We start from the raw sequence: 25,459 nt of genomic DNA on the forward strand, positions 1-25,459 counted from the left end.
AATAACACAGTTTAATATTATAAAATAATATGATATTAATGTAGCATACTACATCTGGTAATCACAGCATTATACTGTAAGTGTTGATTACGTTAGTAGTCCTGTAAAATACAATAAGTGGCTGCCAGTAATATACTACAAATCAGCACCCAAATGCTTTACAGATTTTACATTACAGCAATAATTGTCCTGCTCAATGATCTTTTCTCTTTTTTGAATATATACAATTTCAAGTCAAAACAAAGAATAGAAAAAAACAGCATGAAACAAGATTAAATATTTGTGCCTGTTCTTTGTGGTAGTGAATATTTTAATGAAAGTTTTCTCAGATTATTTTTTGTGGACTGGGCCTTTATCTGTTAAAATAAATTATACACCTCCTCTTATTATAGAGAAATTTTATAAACATTAAACAGTAAATGGGTACATTAATAATTTGTCTACAGAAGTGTGTTATTCCCGAGTTATTCATTTAGTGCATTCAATTCATCTTACTAATAACTACAATAAAAAATAATAAATATAGATAATATTAATAGTAGTCAGTTGTGATTTTCTCTGCTGTAACTACATAGTACTCTTAGCTATGCTTCATAGACAACATGAAATCCCTAGCTGGTAACTATCATTATTTATATAACTTTACTGTATGAGTCTGTATAATTATACACATTGTTAAAAAAATTTGAAAACAGCACCTTTTCTCTACTGTATAATGAACTCATTGACATTTTCGGTCCTTTCACCAGACTGTCTTTGATATATAACTAATACACTGGTGATTTTACAGTCATATAAATCTTTTCTTTTTTGAAAGAGCCAATGTCAAGCCTTTTGAATTAGATAGTATTGTGCAACTATTAATGAAGCACATGACATCATACTCAGATTAAAAAAGAGGGTAAAATGTCAGGGTGGAGCTTTCATTGACAAAACAAGGTAATAAAAATCCTATGCAAAGGTCCCAAACAACTGTATATATGTAAATCCATCTCCCAGTTCATTCATGCTAAAAAAAAAAAAACCTTTCATTCTGACAAAATGTTAACTTGGTGTATCTTTTCCATTGAAAATAAAGAATGCTATGTTCTGTTTTTGTCAATGTGAAACAGCCCTAGGGCGATCCAGAGGCACGGAGAGCACTGAGTTAGAGGAGACAGTGGGGGAGCTACTGCTTTTACAGAAAGCAGTGCAGTAAAGAGCAGGGAGGACGGCTGTGGTGAATAATGGCCAACCCTGCTGTTCTCACTGTCCATGTGTGAGTGTCTATCACTCACAAGTAGCCAGCATTCGACTGCAGCCATGCCTCCTGGGAAAGTTTTCTCTTTACCCATCTCCTATTATAGCAGTGACTGGGCGTAAAGCAAGACAGGCTTAATGTTGGGGGCCATTTGTAAATAACGGGGTTAGAGAGAGATGGCTTAAAGAGGATTGTGGCTCTTTTAGTACTCTGAGATAAATTATTTGATTAATAGAAAGATTAATACAAATATTATTATTATTTTTATTATTATTATTATTATTATTATTATTATTATTATTATTATTATTATTATTATTATTATTATTATTATTATGTGCTGGCCAAATAATTGACTAACTTATTTAGGTTATTTTCATTTGGTATTTTGCAATATAAATGAATAAACAAATTTACAAACCTCTTTATGAAATTTTTGTTAAGAAGTCTATAGCACTTTGCTGTCTTAGAAAAAAAAGAGTGATTGAATCAACAGGCTATTTTTACCCCCAGGGCAAATGTGTCCAAACTGAAACACCTGCTAACCACAACAACAACTCGAACAGGATATTTATTTGGATCTAAACATCATTTCCACTTCATTGGGTTTACAAATTTTAATGTCAGAACTAAGTAAAATGGAAAGGTATGTGTATAATAGTAGCTGAGAAGCATGTTTATTTCATTACTTTGTCACTTGACACCAACCGGTCAGCCTTCACCCTGTGTTACTCACTCAACTCTGTGTCTCGCTCTCTGAAGTCACTGCTATTTCAGTGTATTTTCTATCACTGAGTCAAGGCTACAGCCATGCAGGGTTCTTAATCGTAAGTGGGCTTTGCTTCTCTTTTTTCTGGAATGAAAGGTAAAAAAAGTTGCCACAGTGTGAAGTGAAAAAATTAAACTGAAGGGCATTACTGCAAAATTGTGGACTTAAAATTATCTGGATTTTTGCTGGTTGTGTTCTAGTCTTGGAAACTATTTTACTATTACAACATGGAAACAAAGGCCAAACGGTAAGCAATGTAAAAAAATATCAACTTTTTTATGGGTTTGTTGCTTTTTTGCATTCAATATTGGTGTATGATACATATATTTATTGATAATAATCAGAACATGTATTAGCCATTTAAACACCATGAAGAATTCTAAAACAGATTTTATAATGAATTTTTCTATCATAAAGCACAAACTTTATTTTATTTATTTTACATATAGTGATTAAATAATAGACATATCTTCTCAATAAAGCATGGCTTCCAGATCTCATTTTCTATTAGAGAAATTAGAAAAGTAAAAAATATACCCAATGTACAAGCAAGTACATATGAAAAGGACATTTTTGTGCTATGATTGGTTCATTGGCCGATTGGATACATAACATGAGTTTTGTTTTGTTTTTGTCGGGAAGCATAAGCATAATTTTTATTTGAAATTTTACATTTCTGTAACAGCATACAAAATAGTTCATATAACATGCAGTATATAAGATTTGTTTAAGTCTTTTAATTTTTTTCCTAATTATTACTGTATATAGTTTAACTGAATGCAAATGTAACTTAATATGATATGATGGTGCTTGATCCTGATTGGCAGTCTGAGCCAAGTGATAAAAGAGGATTTTAAAGGAGTTATTCTGGGTCATGTATCAGGACTGTGCGGCAGCTGCAAAATTAATAGAAAATAATAATGACATATTTGATTATATTCTATATAGATATTTCGAGCAAAATATCCTGTAAATCTTATATAAAATATGCCATAATTTCATTATGGATTCTTACTGAATACCACATAAAAAAAATAATGAAGAGAATAAAAGTAAAGGGGAAGGTAGTTTTTTTTTATCATTTAGCTCTGGCAATGCATTTAGATATTCCTAATAAACTAAATAAAAAAAAAATGTTGCTTAATGGGTGTTATTATGCAAAATCAACTGAAAATAGAAGAATTTGATAGATAATTAATTACATTGTGCATTATTATGAATTTGAATATATTTTATTAACTTCAGTATTAGTTAAAATATTTACATTGACATATAGCATGTGTGCCTAATGTGAAAATGGAAAGCATCTTGCTACTCTAAAAATAATTCATGTGATGTAAGTTACACTCTTTCTTGTGCATAGCAACAGCGTGTCTCTATTAACCACATGTCATGAAGGTCATTATTGAGACTCATGCTGCAGCTTAACAACAATGTTTTTGAGCCCTGTAACACATTTTTGCTTCCATCAAATTTCAAAATGCTCTGAGAAATGATTTAATATTTGAATATCTTTTTTTTTTTTTTTTTTTTTATCAGTGGTGTGTTTCATGTTGTTTTTATGCCACTCTTTTGACACTTTTTTCTACCTCTGTTGCAGAAAAGAACCACAAGCTGTTCACCTTTTGAAAGGTGGACTGCTTGAAAGCAAGACTTCATAAGTAGGCAATCTGAGAGACCGATACAAGGATCTGTGTCCTACTCATGTGAGTAAGTATTTGAAATGAGCTCTCTGGAGAAACGCCAAGCAAACCGGCGGGGAAGCACACATGGCCCTCGCAAGTGCTCAGATGGCATCAGTGACACATCGAGTGTGGGAAGTTTTATCGATGATACTGACCGGGAGGTGAGCAGCCTCACAGATCGAGCCTTCAGGAGTTTGTGCATTGGAGAGGATGCCATCTACAATGACTTGGAGGTTTCCTCCCCTGCTGATCAGCACAAAGCCTGTGTTACAGAAGCCCACCAAAAGAAAGATTCAAGGGCAGACTGCCATGAATCCTTTGCTCATGGTATTCAGTATAAGGAGACAAAAAGAAAATCTGAGGTGGCCTCGACATTCCAGCATTCCTATGTGGATATAGCACAAGCGCATGTTTTCAGAGATGAAGGTTTGTCTTATATAAGCAATGGCTCTATGGAGACGACATGGCAACAGAAAAGAAGCACTTCCAGAGTTTCATCGCTCATTAAGGCCTTCAGTTCAGGTGAGAGTTACTCTGAAAGTGGGGCTCCTGACACTGTAAAGGACAAATACCCAGACCTTAATAGCGAGTCATGGGACAAATCAGCTCTGCTAAGTATTCAGAAAGAACTGTCAGAGTTTTCCTCTGGTTACCATTCAAATTTTAAGTCAGGCTCTTTACAGTCTTATGGAAATTACTTTCACTCAGTGGCCCAGATGAACACAGCGACCTCCACAAAAACTAAGTTCAAGGCACTAAACACCACTAACACTTTCTTCCACAGTGAATTGAGTCCTTTCCAGTTATGGAAGGATTATAACAGATTCCCTTTTGAAAGGGGGGATCCATCACGGCTTGTGTCAGCCACTGAATGTCCTAGGTGGTATGATTCTGCTCTGTACAAAGAGCTCACAGCCACACACAGGATTGCGAACTCTCCAGTAGAAGGCAGACATTTTACCCGAAGAAAAATTGAGGATGTTGCAGCCTCTCAGCGCTCTCGGTCCACGGTAATCCAAAAAGCCTCAGCCATTGAGAAGAGATGTGAGTCTGAAGTGTCATCTAACTGCCCTCCATGGAAAAATAACTGTGTGAAAAACAAACTGCCAAGCAACAGGCCATCAACAGTTTCACCCACCAATGAGAAAGTGCACAGGCCGGATTCTAGCTTGCTTTATCACAGTAGACATGCATATGAAATTCAACACAAAGTAGGAAAAGTAGGCAGCAGTGAAATATCCAGTAGGATAACCCCATTCAACATTACTCAGCTTCTGACACCTGTAATTCCTGGGAGACAAGAAACAGAAACATCAGAAGTTCTTCAATTTGCACATACTCCTTTGATTTCTGAGTCTGACAGTGACCTGAAACCACAGTCTGAAGCCAAACAACTGCGTGATAGCTACAAAGCCAAAGCATCAAGTCTATTGTTCAACCTAAAGGACAACAGAAAACGAGTAAAAAGCACATACAGTCCTTCAAAATTTAAAGGTTTAGAGACAGCAGATATGAATAAGCATCCATCAAAACTTGAAGGTTGTGAATCCAGACTTTCTGAAGCATCAGGATCAAAAGTGTCCAATCAGGAGCATTCTTTAGCTCCTGTCGCTTGGGAGCTTTGTAACCAAGTCGAATCAAATTATGAGCTTTCCTTAGTGCAAACAGCAGAGCTCAACCAATACGCTGATAAATCACATGACAATATGACCTTAGTGTCTCAATATGACACTGCAAAATGCAATATACCTTATCTGAGTACACCAAACCATCCTGATCTGCTTACTAACAGAGAGAGTGAGCATTATAAGTTATCAAGAAATTCAGGACTTTCTAATAGTGGTCGGAGCCCAGTGTGTCACAATAATGGCAGCATTAGGAAAAAAGGAATACAGGAAACGGAAAACATCTTTTCCAAACATCCAGCACATCTGTCGGTTGAAATGGCAGCAAAACAATCTTTGTATAGGAGAGAAGATGCAGGTCATCTGAACTTTGAGGAGAGGAACATTGTAGGAAACTCAAGTTCTGGATATATGAATAATCAGGTGACTGAAAAAAATCTTTCTTGGAAAAGAACAGGACCCATAAATATGGTGACTAAGGAAATGGTTAATAATAATGGGTTGAAAGATGCAATGCCATTTAAAGGAGAAATAGCTGCAATGATAGAAATGGACAAACAGAGGAAAGCTACGGCTAACCAATATTTACCTGCAACCAGTGAGAGCTACACTATAAAAAAGGAGACGTGCATAAATAAACTGAATGAGAAGATAAATATGAGTTCTATTTCAAAAGACAAACAGTTTAATGACACAAATAATTTCTTCCAGTCATATGTTGATAAACATTTCTCAAACAAGCAGGTAAAAGATTGCCATGCAAATACACATGCAATGTCTCAAAAACTGCATGAACATAACTTTACAAGGACACCAGAAATTACAACACATGAAAAACTATGTCTTCAAAAAGAGATGAAACATCCTGCAATGGATATAGAGACTGAAAGTGATTATAATCAGAGAATACAGTTTTTGCAATCAATGGAAGAGAAATATCATTATAACGAAGGCTCTGTTGCCTATCAGCCATACAAATATGAGTCAAACAAACAGTGGCATATTGCAACAACTGCTAAGTGTATGTCAAGCCAACTGCAGCAATCTGAAATAAAAGCAGAACAGCCAGAAGAATCAAATTATGTACACTCTCTATCAAAGGCATCTTGTATTCAGCAGCAACGTGCAGCACATTTAGCAAGAATAAGCCAAAGAAATTGGATAACAGAGGACAGAGCCAAAACTGAGGAGCACAAGCCAACCTATTCTATTGCCCCCAGTCAGATATATCACAAGCAAGGTGATATGAATACAGATTTTAACATACCAAATACTCAAAGAACTTCGCAAAATGATAACACTTCACAGGCAAGAGGGGACAGATTTAACATCAATGACATTCTCTCTGTCAGAGACAACCAACAAGCAAAAAGAATCAGAGAAAATAAACACATATTGAATGGCAGAGTTGGTGACTCAACTAAATTAGAAAATCTAACTTCTCCAGTTACATCTGACGTATCCGAGGACATAGCGGCTAAAACCGAACCATCTAAAGTTCAGTCACATGCACTGCAAGATGGAGTTTCCCACTGCAAACATAAAAATATATCATATGGCTATGTCAGAAAGGAGTCACATATTCCAAATGATGTGAAAGAGAGGCCAGGAAAAGACATATTTATAAATAATGAGAATGAAAAGATGACACTAAGGGCACTTTCATACAAAGAAAAAGGGCAAACCAAACAAGAGATACTTACTTCAAAATTAAAAGCACATGCGCAGAAGGAGATATCAGCAATAAAAGAAAAAGGCCTTGCTAAAAATGTTATTCCATTAAGAAATCAAATAAAGCAAAGTACAGCTACAAACAGCAGAAAAGGACAAATCACCCAGGAAGTTCTATCACCAAAGAAAGAAATTACTGCAGAAAAACTAAATCATCTTTTTCAGGACATTACTTATTCAAGTGTCTCTTTAACCAAAGAACAAAAAAATCAAGGCAAATGTGAGCCAAAATATGAATCTCTTAACACCAAAAAAGTCGAATTACCTAAAAGAGATATACATTCTGAGAAAAAGAACACTGCTAATGAGAAAGAAGGGATAAAGATACAAACCATGAAACCTCAAGAGGAAAAGATTACAGACGAGGACCAGAAATTTGTTCAAAATGCTGTTCAATCCAAAGAATTTCAAATTAACAAGCCTAGCAATAACAATGAGAAGGAGCAGTGTACAAATAATAGTGATGTTGCAAATGGAACAATTCTGGACAAATGTTTCTCAAGGTCTCCAACTCTAGAGGTTTTCTGTTATAACGAATCTATTACCAAGAAGGAAAATAAGATCTCATCTGTTTTGCCTACGAAATGCACGTCAAATATCACTGAGTATTCAACATTAAAAGAGAATGGCAGTCCAAAACATGAGGTCTTTGTAAAAGCAGCAACCAACAACAAACCTTTTTCATTGTACAACATTTCAGAGAAAGCAATAACCCATGAATGCTCCATTAACAAAACAAAAGAACAGTCATCAAATGTCAATGAAGATAAACTTACTACTGATAGTAAAACAGATTCTATGAAATGCTATGACTTGGAAGAAACATCCACAAGTGAAGACAATACAACTCCAAATGCAAGTCAGCCTGAAATGTGTACAAGACGGAACAAAACTCAATCAGACTGGACAAAAGATGAAGCAGTTACTGTTGAGGAGACCACGAATATGATAAAATCAAAAGCTGCTTTACCTGATGAACAAATGACAAACAGTGAAAAAGAAGAAGAACATCTTCAAAGTGGAGATAGTGAAATTAGTGACAATCAAATGGTGCTTTTTGAAATTTCACCAAAGCCTAGTTGTCTGGGTTCTTCTAAGCCTATAGAAAAAGAATCATGGTTTGATAAACAAGACATTCAGACAGAGGCTATCCAAACAGTGAAAACAACTGAAGATGCTTTTTTTCACCAACCTCAGAATACTGATCTTAATGTCGATACATTAAAGCCATCGCAAAATGCAAGTTCTGGCAAAGAATTAGGATTTCAAACAACTTTAAGCCTAAGTAATGCAGAAAGTATCAATCTTGATTCTTCAGAGGAGAACAAATATTCTCTTCAGCAAGAACCAGAAAAAACAAAACTAGACTGTGAAGAAAACGGTGAGGTCCAAGAAACTCTGTCTCAATTAAATTTAAAACTCAAACGTGAAAACCAAAATCAGCAGATAATAAGTAATAAAGAAGTAATCGAAAACAATGATCAACAACTACAACAAGAAATTGAAAGAACCCCAGACAATGAACATTATAAGCAAAAGGCAAAAGTCTTTCATGAATATACTGATTCTACACCTATGGAAAATAAACAGTCCAGTGATAAGAGAAGAACATATAGTAGTGATGGGTTCAACTCCACCGGCATTAAATGGGAAACATCCGAAGAGAAGCTTTCCAGTCCAGTCATCTCAATAAACGGTCAAGATCAACAACTCGTTAGCCAGCCTACTCCAGACAAAAGTGCTGCCATTATAAATCCAGTATCTGAAAGCCATGTAATTCACATTGCAAGTAAGGAAGAAGGTTCACCCAAGGATGAGCCTGTAATATACAGTATATGTGTTTCAAGCACATCAGAAGCTGTTTCGGAGGACGAACCTATAATCTTTAGTATTTCCGTTTCAAGCTTGTCTGATGCTTCTATTACAACTGGTCCAGAAAAACAAGAAAAAAGTGAAAAACAGCTTTCAATAGAGCACACAGTCAAAGAAGACAAAGAAACATTCAGCAATAAAAATAAAGAAAGTGATTTCCTTGAAAGTAAAGGGGATAGTAAAGAGGTAAGATTGCTTGTAAAAAACAATGTGGCAGAACAAGAAACTGTGGTAAGAAAATGTGATTCTACTGCAAGCAAAGACAAACTTGATTATTATAGATCAACAGAGGTGGACAATATTAGTTCATCTTATGAGAGTCTCTTTGCCAAATATGTGGTTCCTAATGGAGATACAATTCATCTGGAGTCAGACCAAAAAGAGCAGAATAAAAAGCAAGGAGATGAAAAGGAAGAAAGTACTGATAACTCTTTACAAAAAATACAGAATAATACAATGGATATTGACTATAGGCCTGCTGAAAAAATGTTGACATCAGCTGATTTCACAAAAAAACATTCTCCTGAATCTAGAAAGCTGAAGTCTCCAGAAGCTTCCCCTAAACATTTAAGGAACGGTGAGGAAAACCATGAGCTATGTTTTACTCACTCAAAACAAGAGCATCAGTCAGTTAATGAAGGAAGCACACAAAGAGACAATGGAGTTGTGCACTCTGAGAGAAACAATGAAGAGGATGTTTCAGCAAAACAAGATATCCTCATGTCAACATTTGTATCAGTTTGTGAAGACATTGTAGATAGTCAGTCAGCAAAGCAGACTGTGGGAAATGGAAATGTTCCAGTGAAGGAAAGCCAGCAAGTTGCAAAGAAAGTACAGAAAATGGAGAAAGAAAAGAAAGATAATGACGGAGATAAAAACACTGAGATGGTACAAGTGAAATGTAAAAATGAAACACTACATAGAGCTGGATCACTCAACGTAGAGTCACTCAATCACACAACTGATTTACTCCAAGCCAGTTCTCTTCTCTTCAAAACCTTGACAAATGATCAGAACAGGATTAAAACCCAAGACACAAGAGCATCTTTGGTTCAGAACAGTAAGAATACAGTTAATCAAACAGTTCATACAAAAAGCTCCACATTGCAATACAGGACACAAGAAGAATTAGAAAAAGATGCTCTCCAACAAGAGAAAGTAAGCAAAGAAACTGGAGACAACAAAGCTTTACAAAACAATAAAAAAGAGTTAGTCTGCACCAACAGTGACTTCCCAGAACCTGAACACATCAAATTTATGGCAAGCAATGAAGTAAAAGCCAGTAAGGTGACTGTTTTACAGAAAGAAATTCCCCCCTTCACTAATGAACAGACCCAAGAGAATAGTAATTGTAATCAGAATAAAATCAAACATGCTTTTCATGCTGAGGTGTCAGATGGTCCAAAGGTAGATAAAGAAATATATAAAAATGTGAAAGAGAACCAAATAAAGGCAGATGCTGTAAAAACCAGAGGTGCCATCACACTTAATAATGCAAGTGAAAATGATCAAACCGCAACACCTGCAAAATTTACAGGAACAAAAGCATCATCTACTTCAAGCATGAGAGAGGATGGGTTAGAAGGACTTGCAAATGAGAAATGGAAAGGGGAACCAGCACAATGGAAAGTGAGAGAACTCGTAACAAGTGAAATAACATCATTAAGTAAAGGTCCAAAGACAGCATCATCTTTAATTAAAGGTTACAAAGATTCAAAGTGTGAATCCATTATGAGTGAAGAAAATCTAAAAGAGGAAAAAGCTCAGCCACAAGACAAAAATGATGAGCACTTTAAAAAACTTATAATTGACAACACTCAAAAAAATACTGGAGAAATAGAACACAAGGCTGGCATAAAGCTATTTCAAGAAAACAGTGGAAAGGTTTTAGGAGACGAAAAAGATCTTAGTAATGTGAGCCATCCAAGGAAAGAGGCTCTTCCAGAAAGTCAAGGAAGTAGATATGATGGAATTGACATGCTTCACTCTAATAAAAACAGCCAAAATTATGATACAGTGACCACAAAAAAAGAAGAAACTTTCACTGAGACTGAAGTTACACAGAAGGAAAAGAAAATGACTAGGCCAGAAATCTCAGCTTTAGCTGATTATGCTCGGCTGAGAGTTATCTCTGCTGAAGAGGACACAATTACTGAAAAGGATTTACTTCAAAAAATGAACACGTATCGAAAGTATAATTTATCACCTGCAATGCCACAGAAAGTAAATTTTTCCATGCCTGTGGGTGATACAGAGCAAAGAAAACAGCTGCCTGTAAATAAGAAGTCTGAGAATTCGAATACAAGAGCAACACCTTTACAAGTTCAGGAACGACAAACATACAAAATATCAGATGATATACTTGCAGGGCACAATCAGTCCTCACACAAAGGTGAGAGCTTAGTGCATCCAAACCTTGGATCATTGGCTAAAAGCTTGGATGATAGAGCATTTGCTATAAAAGATACTGAAAGCACAAAAGAAAAAACATTAACTAAAAACATGCAATCAAACACTAAGAAAGCTTTGTTTACACAAAACGATGGATATTCCAGAAGCCATGAAGTGGATCAAGCTACTCATCCTGTACGATCACAGTCTAAAAGCAAAAACGACCCCCAGTTAAAACAGCCAGCTAATGCGAACATGCTGGAAAAGAGTGTTTATCCACAAGTAAATAAGTTTCAATCCTTACCACAAGCGTCAATCATAATAAAACTTAATGATGGAAATAAAGATGTAGAAAACAAAATTAAAGAGGAAGTGAAAAATGAAGAGGAGCTACAATACTACATTGTAAATGCTATGGAAAGTGAGACAAAACCGAAAAACAATCATGAACCACATTCATTAAGCCACATAAAAGCTTCAAAGAAAGAGTTGACTGAAATGAATGCAACAGCGCCTTTGCGCTCTTGCACTTCTTCTCCAGCCGTTGGGAAGCACTTCATGTTCAGCGTGAAAGATAACACGGCCAAACCTTCCTCGGTTACTAAAACTGTTAGGCCACACTTCTGTAGATCATTCTCTGAAGAATTCAGAATTGGCTCCCCAGTTGGCAGCTGTTGGGGTTCAGAAAAAGACAAAGCAGAATACAGTCATGAGAATGATCCAAAAGAGTCTGCAAATTCTCCAGTTTTTCATGAGCAATCAATAACTTCACATCAACTCCCAAGGGCAAAAGAAATCCAAGCTCAAAACAAAGTGCTGTCCCCAGGGTTAATAGAACGGAAAGAACCAAGGAGCTATAACAGAAGAAGCCACATGCCTGAAGAGGATGAATCCCAATCACTCAACATTACAACATCTGTGGAGGGTCTAGCTGCTAGTTCAGAAGTGCTTTCAGTCAGTAAAAGTTTTGGTACAGAACATATTAGACATACCTATGCAAGGCCAGAATCTTCATGTTATGAAAGACCAGAATCAGCCTGCTATGAGAGACCTGAATCTGCATGTAGTGACATGAGACCAGCATGTAAGCCACCTACTGTTCCTCCTAAAACAGATAAAGCCCTTCGTCGTGCTAAAAGACTCACTACCAGGAGAATCAAAAAGGTAGAGGACAAGATAAACTCTGAGACTCCAGTACAAACTGAGAGCAAGTCCATCCGAACTGTCTCGAGCTTGCCATCTTCACCTATGGTGCATTCGTCCACACCTCAGTCAGTTCAGTCCTCACCTTCGATATCACAATATCATGCTGAACCAAATTATGCCCCTCCTGCACCTAGCATTGTGGCTCATTCGTTTCCAATGACCCAAAGAAGACTGTTACAAGACCCGAACTCAGGGCAAATCTTCATGGTGGACATGCCAGTGCAGGTCAAGACCAAGACTTTTTTTGATCCAGAGACAGGAAAATATCTCCAGCTCAATGTACGCCAGAGATCCCAGAGCACCTCGTCACAGCCAGCATCTGTGGAGGTGTTAAGTCCCCAGTATGTGGTGTACCCTGGTTTTCTTCCTATGCCTGTTTCTGTCTCATCGTCTGTAAGATCATCATCCCACATGTCAGCACCGGTCGCTCTCACAGAAGGACAAAACCAGTTGAAAGCAAATCACAAACAAAGTGAGCAGGAGATTTGTGAACCAGAATGTAACAGGAATGTCCAGCAGCACAACAGACCGATGTATAGGACACATGAACAAACCGCCAGGGAAATTTTGCACAACGAAAATGTTAGAATGACTCCGAGGAAAACACACATCATAACAATGAGTGAATTAGAAGACTTTGCAGTGGAGAATACCTGACTGGTGTACACATGGATAAATGTATATCTATCATTGTGAATAAGAACTTGTTCAATGATTCATTAAATGCAATAATAATAAGCTCTTTGAAAAAGAATGATTTTAAGGTTTGGTTTTAAGCTGCAGAATTTATTGGCAGTTGTGCTTTAAGAAAAACACAACTATACAAAGGAGATATGCATTCCATTTTAGAAGAAATGTATATTTACATGAAAATATCTCCCAAATCTCCACAGTCTTAAAAAAAAAAAAAGGCACGCTCATGTGACACATAAACAGTTTCCTCCGAAACTGTTGGAACATCAAGACCATGCATTTTCGCTGTAGACTGAAGAGATGGGTTTGATCAGCTGATAAGTATGAGACAAAAGTTAAGGATATCAGCTTCTATTTTCCCTAGATGTTTTAAACTACATGAACACATTTTTAGATCAACAAAAGTATAAAAAGTTAATGCAGAAATTAGATACATTTTCCTATCCATTTTTATTGCAATAATTGCATCAGATTTGGGACATCACCACATTGTTGTTTTCTACTTTTTTATGCTTTTCCAAACTTGTGATACCTATTTCAATAATTGTTTTAGTGTCCTCTCTAGGAGGGAAAATGATGCTGTATTTTACTATGGTCTGCTGATTGACTTGCACCTTCTGCGTTTTCCCCTATTTAAGTCATTTCTTGTGTTGGCAGTGTATTTTCTTAGTTTTTAGTTTTATGGCTCATCTTTCTACTTCTTTCTGAAGTCTGGTTCTCTGCCTTGCATCTTGTGGTAAAGTCTCTATATTTCTGATCTTTAAGTTTCCCTCCGAATGTGGATTGTGATGCCTTCACCTCTTCACAGGTTGTTGATGATGTCAGTGTTTGACGTTATGGATGAGGTCACTCTCAATATTTGTACAATTGCTCTGATAAATGTTTTCTCTATTTTTAACTTCAAAATGTTTTGCTTTCCTCCCATACACTTCACAGGTAAAACCGAAGGCTAAAAAAGGATAAATGTTCAGAGACTTTAATAATCACATGTTAGTAATGCCTTCCCGTGGGCTCACCACCTGCAGGAGGGACCGTAAGGGAAGGTGCTGTGAGGATTGGGCAGCAGTCGAAGGCGGGGGCCTGCTTAGACTGCTGCCCCCGCGACCCGAATTACGGATAAGCGGGAGAAAATGAATGAATGAATGAATGAATGTTAGTAATGTTTCAATATTTTTCTGTGTTATGTTATTTAATACATCTACAAAGCAAAACAAGCAAGCAAACAAACAAACAAACCAATTAGCTTTTTTAATTGTTTCGGATTCAGATGTCATTGCTTTCTGGTTTTTAATAGTTTCTCACAATTGCAAGAATTTCATTGCAAAATTTACACACAATTCATCTTGTATGGATACCAGTGTGAATGTTTCACAATTAGCAGTTTGTTGTCTTTATTTGTGTGAAATGTAATAAATTCCTTCCAAATAGAATTTCTCTGAACATTATTGGTTTAATGTTCTTTTATACATTTAGATGTTGCTGTATTTCAGCAAAAGTCTGTACATATTCTGAAATTTAAGCTGTTTGACACTTGGCACTGTATAAACCAAATAAAAAATACAATTTGTTCAGTTATTAGGTTTATATCATATTTTACACAATATTGGTCCACATTTTATTTTTTAGCAATTCCTTTTTTTTTCAAAGTTGAATGAAGCTTTATATTGTGATTTAGAGTTTATTTGATGATGAGTAAATTAATATCTCTCTCATAATGTTTGGTTGCCATGTAATTGTGATACTGTCACAAAAAAAAAAAAATCAAAGCCATCTTTTTTATCAATTTATTGAAAAGTAAAAAAACTTAATTCTTTCAGCATTGGGTTTTGCAATACAGTACACTCATTCTATAACAAACATGCAACACTCATTCTAAAACAAACATGACATTACATTCGATTAATTATGATATTAAATTTGAAACATTTTCTTCAGCGTTGAAATTCCTTCAATATTCATTCTTCATCTGTTACTGCGGGATTCGTCTGAGTACTGAATGTCACAGAATCTGCCCAATGGACCACTCTAGTGGACAGACACAGTATTGTACCCTTTAGGATCACTTGCCATAACGACATTTTCTAGTCAATAGTGCAAGTTTATATTCTAATAAATAATTTTATGCATAAATAAATTAATAAATATGCACAAACCTTTAGTGATGAATTCTTTATGGCATGTTTGCATAATTTATAATAGGCTGGTGTCAATTTAAAAACTAAATTCATTTAAAATTACTGAGAAACCTCTTTGTTAGTACATGCATGTAAAGTATTTCATGTTGAGCTTATTATCATGTTGAGCAATTACAAACAGAAATATCCCTTGTTATGAGATGCATTTAAAAAGGTTGGAGATCGTACATTATTTTATTTTTTTATTTCTGAGGAAAGCACAGAGACATTTTAGAGCATTTTCAGATGCATTAACAAATATATTTTTCTTTACCACAAACAAGCCCAATTGATTGAGTTATTGATCTTCTAATGCAGGAACGGGCTGTTGTGGTACACACAAATGACTTTATCATACCATGTGCAGCAGACCTACATCTCAAAACTGCTAGAGCTCCAGAGTTTGGCTATAGCGTCAGTGACAATACATCATTAATGAAACAAAAAACTCATTAAGACTGACAAAACAGAATTTAAACCAAGTGATTTTTATGTTTTTTTTTTTCTTCTAGGTTTTGGCTACTCTCCAGCTAATTTAATATAACAATGCTTTTGAGAACGATTTAAGAGAATGTTGAAATGTATGTAATGTCACTGAATTATCAATAATCTACACGAACATGCAAATATTACTAAAACCTCTCTTCAAACGTACAACTTTTGAGTTCTTAACTCTGTGGAACTCATTTGTTTCGACAGTGCAATTACTCATTTGCAAGCAGATTATTATTAACAAATAGCTCATTTTCCCCACGCTTTTCTTAAATACAGGCTTCCAAAACAAATGTCAGTTGATGCAAAGGGAAAATGTCAAGTTGTCAGCTGAGAGCTAATTAAGATACTGTTAACTTAGTACACTTAAAGGCTTTTACAAGGGTTATTCTGCTAGTTAAAGGTTTTACTTGGAGCCTATACTAATAAGAAAAAGCTCACATGTGGGATCTTTACCCTTTAAGAAACAACATTAGAGGCTTTATGGATTATAGATTTAACTCATTTGCATACATAAAAAAGACTATTAAATATTCTCAATAAAATATAATCAAAATTTCCAAAAACAAAATTATTATGAACCTTTTTATCTAATGCATCTCAATTTAACAAACTGATTTTCTAAGTTCCTCATAATATATATATAAATATCATTTTAGAATTAATACTGTATGTAATATTTAAAATTCACAGTTAAGGTCTGTGTACAATATAAAAATACACAGAATCAAAACAATATTAGAAATAAATATGAAATTATAATACATCACAATGTGATGTGTTCAAAATTAAATAAATGCAAATTAAATAAGTGCAGTGCTAAATGATGCATGATTTAATGTCTGTCTGTATTGTGTGAACCAAAAACAACCGTAATAAGATGTCTTTATTCTGAATTTATGTGTGTAACTTTGACACTGAACAAGTCAGAAATGTAGTAAACCTGGTATACAGATAATGCAAATATACAAAAACGGAACTGAATTGCTACAAACAATATTAAATGAACAGGTTACTAAAAAAGAATGGCTCTGTATGAAGAATAAAGGTGTTTTATCTTCATATTTATTCCATTATTTTCAGGTTGAACAATTATCAAAATTGATTCATTTGATATTTTTCTATCACTTTCTAAAACAAGTGTCATTTCTATGAAGGACACCCAAGCAAAAAACGAATCATTCTATTATTCATGCAACTAAATATCTAAGTATACATGTACTGTGTCATTCATTCAGAGCTACATTTGTCTTTCTTATTTATATCCCAATGTCTGCAAAATGTATATCATTTTAAGAACTGTGGCATTAGAAATGACTTCAAAAGGTGCTGTATGTGCTGAATATTCAGAAAGTAAACCAAGAACTCAAATTCAAATCCTATTTTCCACATTTAATTTTAAAACAGACAAAAAAATGTACTTTCCAGAGAAACACATGCATAGTCTGGCAGCATACAGTTCTTTTGACATTATTGAGCTCTGCCATGTCAGTAGGGTGTTGCGTCATGAATTATTAAGACAGTACTTTGTGATGATACATAATTCCATATCAATTATTCATGCTAATGTGTGTGTAGTGTACTTAATTGCGTTATTGACTATCAAAAGTAATTTAATGAAAATCCTCAAGGACATGAATTTAATCAGTTTAAGTCCTTTTCAGATGCAGTCCTATTAAGTGTTGTACATTCATTGTCAGGCCCTTAATTAGTGATTTTTGATGGAATTCGGTGAAGAAAATGATGATTGTCTGCTGATTATAACTGATGATACTATATAAAAGGATTGCACAATTAGGAAACATACTAATTTTACTGATTTGTAACAATTCGGAAACTTTCACTGACTCTCACTGTGACTATGAATGTTAAAACTGACTTCTATCTTGAAAACCTATAAGAGTAATTAGAAGAGAATTACCAAATTGCCCTTAACAATGTATATATGTATAGAATAGTATAACTGCAGATCAACTACATGCAAAATTAAAAATGTTAGAACAAATAAACCTAAAGTTAGCTGAACATCATCAGACCTCCGACTGGCCTCCAAATGAGTAGACTTAAACATGTAGGTTTTTTCTTTATAGTCAACCAATTAAAAGCATCGGAACACTTTTAATGAATTCATTCATTCATGTGTCCAATGTGTTACTTTTAGAGAAAAGTGGTCAATGCAAGCAACTTTTATCAACCATGATGCTGAAGAAGGAGGAAATCTCTACAGGGATTCATGGACACATGACTGCTTTATTTAATTTTCCTAAATTAAATATTTTTATAAGAATCATTTTCTTGATAACCTTGGAATTTACTGTATATTCTTAATGTCAGAAATAGCTAAATTAAAATATTTGCAAGTATAAACATGAGCATGTCAGCTTCAAACGAAGGTACTCTGATGGTCTGACAGCATAAAAGGCATCTCATGAACAATGAATCCTTTACATTACAACTACAACTGTAGCCTTTATATTACACCAACCTTATATGCATCTACTTAGTAAAGAGTCTGTGCATCAAATGTGAATGAGTCTGTGGTTTACCGTTAACTAAATAAATAATAAGACCAAACCTTGCTTCCGTTTTTCAGCGCTACCTTTCATATACAAGGAACTCAATTAATAATTGATCACAGCCAGATGGTGTGTGCAATAGGCAACAGACAACGTACATGAATGTCTACATGTTTAATTGTTTTAAAGAGCATGTCAAAACAGGACTAGAGTGAGAACACTCACAGACTGTCATTGCCTTGCAGATGTGATGACAACAAGAGTGTCACATCCCATGAGCAGTAAGATGAAATTGCTTTTACCAGATCAAGAAAACACAAAAGATATACACTTGCATGTTATTTTACATTAGGTCATTTATATTAGCGCATGGTATATATATAATTTTTTTTTTTTTTTTTTTTGAAAAAAAAATTGTCCTTCACACAATGCAATTTCTTACATCACCTGACTTCACAGTTTACAAGGCAGTATAAGTCCTACATCAAAGTGGCTGGAAAAATATATGAATTCACATTGGCAGCCAGGGTAAATTCATCCCACAAACAGTCTCTCCACCATTAAAACCATTTACAGTGCCAAAGGTATATAGGCGATATATCATTCAGAATAATAGGCAAAATGTAACAATGATAGATAAACAACAATTGAATAAATAGCTTTATGCACCCACACTCAAATTATAATACAATAGTAAATATCACTGAACACCTTGCCCTGATGCTTTTGACTGCATGTGAAATAAGAACTAGGCAGCAGGCATTCATTATAAGACTGTAATTCCTTATGTCCGGGAGGGGGAAACGTGCTGTGTAGGCAAAAATTACTCCTTTATTTCTTATCCGGATTCTCCTTTGGGCAATGCAGCTGCTTCTCAGGCGTAGTTCCTTGGGTTGAAATCTTTGAGGAACCAGAGGCAGGACTTGGATCTTCTCCTCCCGCTGCATTGGTGCTTTGAGTGAGACCAACAGAAACTCTTGCTCCTGGCCCAGGTACTGCCCCAAGTAGGTTGGCTGACTGCAGCAGAGCCTCGGAGTGTTCTCTGGCCTTCATGCGCAGAGCTGCAACGCTGGCCGTCCGGTTACTCTGGCACCCATAGGGAGGTAGGAAGGAGAGGCCCATAGGGTCAGGCACACAACAAGAACACAGAGGGCTTCCTGCTGTAATACAAACATGCATGTCAGAGGTGTAGATACAGTACACATTATACAATATATATAGGACAAAAATCTCACAGGTAAAAATGTATTAGCAGATATATAAAAATCAAAGCAAAGAATTACACAATCTACACTAAGCAATAATGATTTGCATTTAGGAAATTATCAGTATTTTACTTGACAAATAAATAACCAAAATGTAAGAATTTGTGGCAGACTAAATGATATATATTCAATAACTTATGCAAATGATTTTAGGAATCAAAGACATAATAAACATCATAACATAAATAATGTGATCTAATATACAGTGTGATTATTGCACACTATTTGTGCAATGTTAACTTTCAATCGTTATTTTTAATTAGTCATATCTTTATTAGTCTATCTGCAAAATTGCGGCATATCCCTTTTGCATACAAATGTATTGCGTTACATATTATATAATATTAACTGCATTTGTCATAATGTGAAGAACCATTTGAAATCATACCTTTCAAAGTTGCCACTTGAGACAAAGCTTGGGCATAAGTTGCAGTGTTGATAAGAGTCCCAGGCAAACAGGATGGGAAAAAGGGCCCTCCAGCACCAACTGCTCTGTTAACGCTGTGCAGGAGAAAGAGCACATAGAGTCAAACATCGTGTGCCAATCAGTAACATTATTTGTTGTGCATAAGAAATAACATTATATACTTTATATGAAATAATCCACATACTTTTGTTGTGCTTCGAGAGGTTCTTTTTTGTTTCTGCTTTGATCAACAGGAGACTGGTTGAGAGATCTAGCAGAAGGAGTTCCTTCACTAATTTGCTCTTTTGCGCCCTCTTGATCCGAGCTGCCTCTCTCTGTTTTTCTCCACTTTGCTCTTCGGTTCTGAAACCACACCTGGACAGACAACATTGGTCAAGTCAAGTTTATTTCTATAGCGCTTTTCACAACAGACATCGTCTCAAAGCAGCTTTAAAGAATTTAAGAGTAAAGGTGAATGATGTGTATTTATCCCTGATGAGCAGCCATGGCGACTGTGGCAAGGAAAAGCTCCCTTAAATGTTATGAGGAAGAAACCTTAAGAGGAACCAGAGTAAAACGGGGAACCCATCCTTAGTGTGATTATAATCTTTAAACAATACAGAACACTGGAGAGTAAGAACTAACATGAGCACCGGAATGTAAGATTGTATAAGACTGTACAAAGGACATTACTTTCAGTCATTTGAGATTATGGAACCAGGAGCTACTAAGCAACTCATAAATAGTTTATTAAAATAACTTTTTTCCTAATGACTTCCTAATGATAATTTTCTCGCTGGAAACACACTGCTTTTGTAGCAAAAAAATTATAAAACACTGCATATAATGTTTAATACACATATAGAAATAAATGCTATTTAGAGTATACTGCTCAGCTCAAACTGTTCTACTTGGAACCCTTTCTGAAAGCAATGCACTCTGCTGTAGATTTCTACATAGAAAAATTAAGCGTTTTCCCAGAGGAACAACTGTAGAACACGTAATGGTTCTACATTTTCTGAGAGTACTTATGATTGCTGTCATAGCCCTTTAAGTGTCAGCCTTATAAGAGTTGATGGTGACTCAGTTCTAACTTCATGAACACAACTGCCGAGCATATGCACCCAAGTTCTTGTATCTTAATTGAATGAAGGTCATTGCCTATAACAACAGTTAATTGAGCAATTTTTCATTATCATTTTTTAATGACTTCCTACTGACAGTCTCCCTGCTTCTAAGAGGGAACTGTGATGAAGTCGTTTATTTCCCTATTTAGTGATTGTTTGACAACATCAGATTCGATTAAGGCTGCGCTCTCGAACGCATTAATCATATTTGAATAGGAAAGGGGTTATAATGGAGTCATATCTCGAATGCCTGGCCAGCATTGTGCAAAGGTACAATGATGTCAGCAAACACAAAAGCCCTACACACTGAGCATTCATTCAGTATAATAGGAAGCAACGTTTTACTGGCAGGACAACAATATTCAGAATGCAATTGTGGCAACATTATCTCACCCTTGCACCTTCCAGCTAAGAGTCATGATCCCCTAACACTGCATGCTCCATAATTGCACCATTAATCTCAATTTGCAGTTTGGTCTTAGTGCAACCAAAACCAATTGACACTTTCCAAAGGAGGAGGAGGAGGCGGAGGAGGGGTCGCCTGCAACCCTATACAACAAAAAGAAAATTTATTTCCTAATAATAATGTAAGCTTAATATCCCCGCATGCTGCAGCTGATTCATGTTCAGATTTAATAATGCGAATCTGGTAATCCGATTAGAGAGGCAATAATTTGTTTACAGTCCCTAATTTACAGCAGCGAACGCCATTATGGCTTTGGCGTCGCCGGGTTTAAGCGATAGTAAAATGACCCTGGGGAACACAAGGCCAACTATTCCATCTCCTACAATTAGATCTTGGAAAGCCAATAGCAAATGTGGAACGCAGGAAATTACATACGGGTATACGTGGATTTAATTACACCTAGACGAATTGATAACAAACAGAATATGTGTGCCGAGGCCGCAAAACACGAGTGGAGGAAAGATTCCAGATGTGCAGGACCTCAACAAGACACCAAGAAAATTATTAAAAATAAACAACAACAACAACAACATTTGTGTTTTGCTTTTCACTCCAATCCAAGCAATTCCGCTTAAAAACTTCTCTTTTTTTTTCCTAATGTAAAGACAAAACACTTAAGTAATTTCCATACCTTGGAGACGAGGACAAATTAGTGTAGGACATTATCACTAGTTAATTATGAATGACCGATTAATCAACTTAATCTAATATTGCCCATTATGTTGATGTTATTAAAGTGCGCCGGCAAATGACGGAGAGCTTTAATTTACTGTCTGGACAAACGTGCTAAAAGAACAATATGGGCTTTATATATTTGACATCATAAACACTTAGTAAAAAATAAATAATAAAATACAATAAATAAATCAATAAATAAGCTACTTCTTCATTGTCTCTTCAGTGGTGTTTTTAAGGATATAGTATGTTTTTTCTTTTCTTTAAAAGACCTTCAAAGCTTTACCCTAAAACAAATATATGCACTTTTAATACACTCTATCCAGGTTTCCAGGGAAAACGTACATATTAAAGGTCGAAAAGAGATCAGGACCACCCCAGAGAAAAGGAAAGATGCAGTACTGTATTTCTGAGAGTGCAATAATTCCATAATAAAGTTTATTCCCGGCACTAGTGTATAATTTCCCAACAACCAAACTATCACAGAGCTCTGATATGACTCGTGTTGTCCCATAACAACTGAGAGCAGGTTTTTACCTGGACACGGGCCTCTGTCAGATTAATCTTCATAGCCAGTTCTTCTCTTGTGAACACATCCGGATAGTGAGTTTGAGCAAAAACTGCTTCCAGGGCTTCTAACTGCAAAATATATATAAAAAAAATGTTTCATGAATCATAATCAAGATATTGACTTGTCTTGAGGCAGAGCAGCCAGTTATCTTTTTATCCACATCTGCTTTCCATTAGTCAAGAACTCCGGGATTAGAGAGAAAGCTGACACAGTGTCTTGAGTATAATTTATTAATTCGTTTATTTTTTTAAGTATATTCACCCGTATCGTATCTTCGGAGGATATTAATACATCTAAAGTGCTTAATATCCAACCTGGACTCATTACGCTACCTGTTGTAAAGTGAAGGTTGTTCTGTTTCTGCGTTGTTTTCTTCTGAGAAAGCCGTCATCGAAATCTCCAGAGGCATGATTCCCAAAGCCGTTTGAGTTCACTGAAATATATCATGTAAAAAATTGATAAAAAAAAAAATTCCTTGACATATTTTTACTGCATTCGAAAAAATGTACGAACAAATTGCATATGTTTATTTTGTCCTCCTCAGTCTGGGGTCTTATAACTAACACACAGATTGAAATGAAATAAAATGTGAAAAAGATTAAAAAGCATGACATTGACCATCTGTGGCCAAGCAGACGGCACTAAACAGGGTCTGGACTGGAGGGCAAAAGCGTTTCAGTTTGTGGGAAACGTGTTAAAGGCAATGTTGACTACTTTTGTGTACTGAATTTAATATGTTAAGCAAATTGTTCTCTGGGCCACGGCACAACTCATATTTCTATAACAAATTTCCAGGCTTCGCGTTAACATTTTATAATACGGCATATAATATTTTAATATTGACCTGAATGAATTTTGATGCGGAAGTTTAAGTTAATGTTTATTTGAAAGGTTGAAATCGAATAAATATTCTTTATGTATTCATTTTTCTGATTTTTAAATATATATAAAACACATGCAGGTGAATAGAAGAACAACGTGTTAACACTGATAAAACATTAATACAATTGTCTTTTCAGATTTGATCCAGGTAAAAAGAAAAAACAACAACTCACAGGTATTAGTCCTGCAGCACTCCCCATCCAGCTGTGGGGGACAGTGGAAGTAAAACATCCTGCTGCACTGAGATCGAAGAAATCCAGCCACAAAGTATTCCACCTGCTTGTGCGGTGATAAACAACAACAACAAAAATAATAATTATAACAACAATAATGATAATAATAATAATAATAATAATAATAACAATAATAACAATAATAACAAAAATAATATAAAAACAACACATATAATATAATATTATAATAATAATAATTTGTTATTATTTGAAAGCTCTTAAAACAGATGTTTAAAGTTTGCATGCACATCGCAATGAATAAAAAAACCTCAATGTTCGTACCTGCTGTGGGAGATGTTGTGCGATCAGGGTTTGTGGATGAGAATACGAGTTCCTCTTGTTCAGCTTCAGATATCCGGCACTTCCACTCCTACACTTTCTCTCTCTCTCTCCCTGAACTACTCACTTTCTCTCTCTCGCTATTGGACATTAGGATCAAGTGGCCACGTGTCTTTACGGCAGTCCGCGGAATGTGTACGCTTTCACCAAGTCGCCTTTATAACCTCACGCGTACTCGGACTTTAACCCGATTATGTCTTGCTGTGACTTCTGCGCTGACTGGTTTGGGACGGGGGGCACCATGCACGCGCGCCCAGTGACACGGTCACGTGGTGCCGAACGTCACATTCTCTGCAGCGTCTCTCCCGTTCCAGGGAGCGCGCGCGCGCGCGCACTCACGCTCTCGCGCCTCAAGCTCACTTCAACCCGTCACCCGGCGTTGCGCCTTGTTATTCCCACACCATAAACTCTCGCGCACTCAGTGCATTTTTTTTTTATTTTATTTTGCACACAGTTGCTTTTTATATTAAAAAATCCAGATGACTGTTTTTTGGATTTTAAATTGGCTGTCAGCGCAATAATTGCTCGTTATATGGGTTAAGGAGTCCGCTTTGCGCGGTGATGCGCTCGTCGAGCGGCCGGACGTCCACAGTTTGATTTTGTTCACAGCAAGGGGTCCGAGGATTGATTTGCCTCGCGCGCGTAAATGACGTGCACCGGGACCCTTTCAATTACTTTTAAGACGCGCGCGGGACACAGGCCGCTCCTCCGCTCGCGGAAAATGAGGCTCCGAGTAGCAGCTGAAATTTTGCAGTCGAGGGCGGGATTGGATGAAATCACATAAACGGCAAAAAGAGGAAATGTAATGGCGCATAATTGGTTCTCTAATAGCATTACCCAAGGATAATAGCCCGTTACGGCCCCCGTGCACGATGAAGCGCTTCCCTGGCGTAAAGCGTTTACGATATTAAAGGAGGGGAATATAATGATATTTTGGTTATTAAATGCGTGTAATTAATTTATGCACAGCTGAAAATAAAGTTGTTATTATGACCTCGGTAAAAAAGCAGAAGAAAACTAGAAATAGAAAAACTGTACAACTTTAAAGTGGCAGGCTTATAGGTGTAGGTTTAGTTTACAGAAAATATACATTTCCTAACA

The 25,459-nt window shown here is 35.9% G+C and overlaps 2 protein-coding genes across 3 annotated transcripts; one reads left to right on the plus strand and one right to left on the minus strand.

Moving 5' to 3' along the window:
- The first annotated feature begins 1,752 nt into the window (after positions 1–1,752).
- Positions 1,753–14,652, plus strand: cUnh10orf71 (chromosome Un C10orf71 homolog). Its single transcript, XM_083539528.1, has 3 exons — positions 1,753–2,256; positions 3,610–14,205; positions 14,370–14,652. The coding sequence occupies exon 2, from the start codon at positions 3,733–3,735 to the stop codon at positions 13,174–13,176; it is 9,444 nt and encodes a 3,147-aa protein (XP_083395654.1). The 5' UTR covers positions 1,753–2,256; positions 3,610–3,732; the 3' UTR covers positions 13,177–14,205; positions 14,370–14,652.
- A 3,901-nt stretch (positions 14,653–18,553) lies between these two features.
- drgx (dorsal root ganglia homeobox) lies at positions 18,554–24,765 on the minus strand. Of its 2 annotated transcripts, XM_083539005.1 has the most exons (7): positions 24,302–24,765; positions 23,960–24,065; positions 23,237–23,337; positions 22,871–22,972; positions 20,271–20,440; positions 20,048–20,160; positions 18,554–19,554 (listed from the first exon to the last, which is right to left on the minus strand). In XM_083539005.1, exons 2-7 carry the CDS (start codon positions 24,015–24,017, stop codon positions 19,226–19,228), a joined length of 873 nt encoding a protein of 290 aa, XP_083395131.1. In that variant the 5' UTR covers positions 24,018–24,065; positions 24,302–24,765; the 3' UTR covers positions 18,554–19,225. The 2 variants fall into 2 exon arrangements, with proteins under 2 accessions (XP_083395131.1, XP_083395130.1); XM_083539004.1 differs by lacking the exon at positions 24,302–24,765 and having other exon boundaries at positions 23,960–24,074.
- Between the last annotated feature and the right edge of the window lie 694 nt (positions 24,766–25,459).

This window comes from Silurus aristotelis (assembly GCF_946808225.1).
Source record: "Silurus aristotelis genome assembly, chromosome: 4".
Taxonomy (NCBI): domain Eukaryota; kingdom Metazoa; phylum Chordata; class Actinopteri; order Siluriformes; family Siluridae; genus Silurus; species Silurus aristotelis.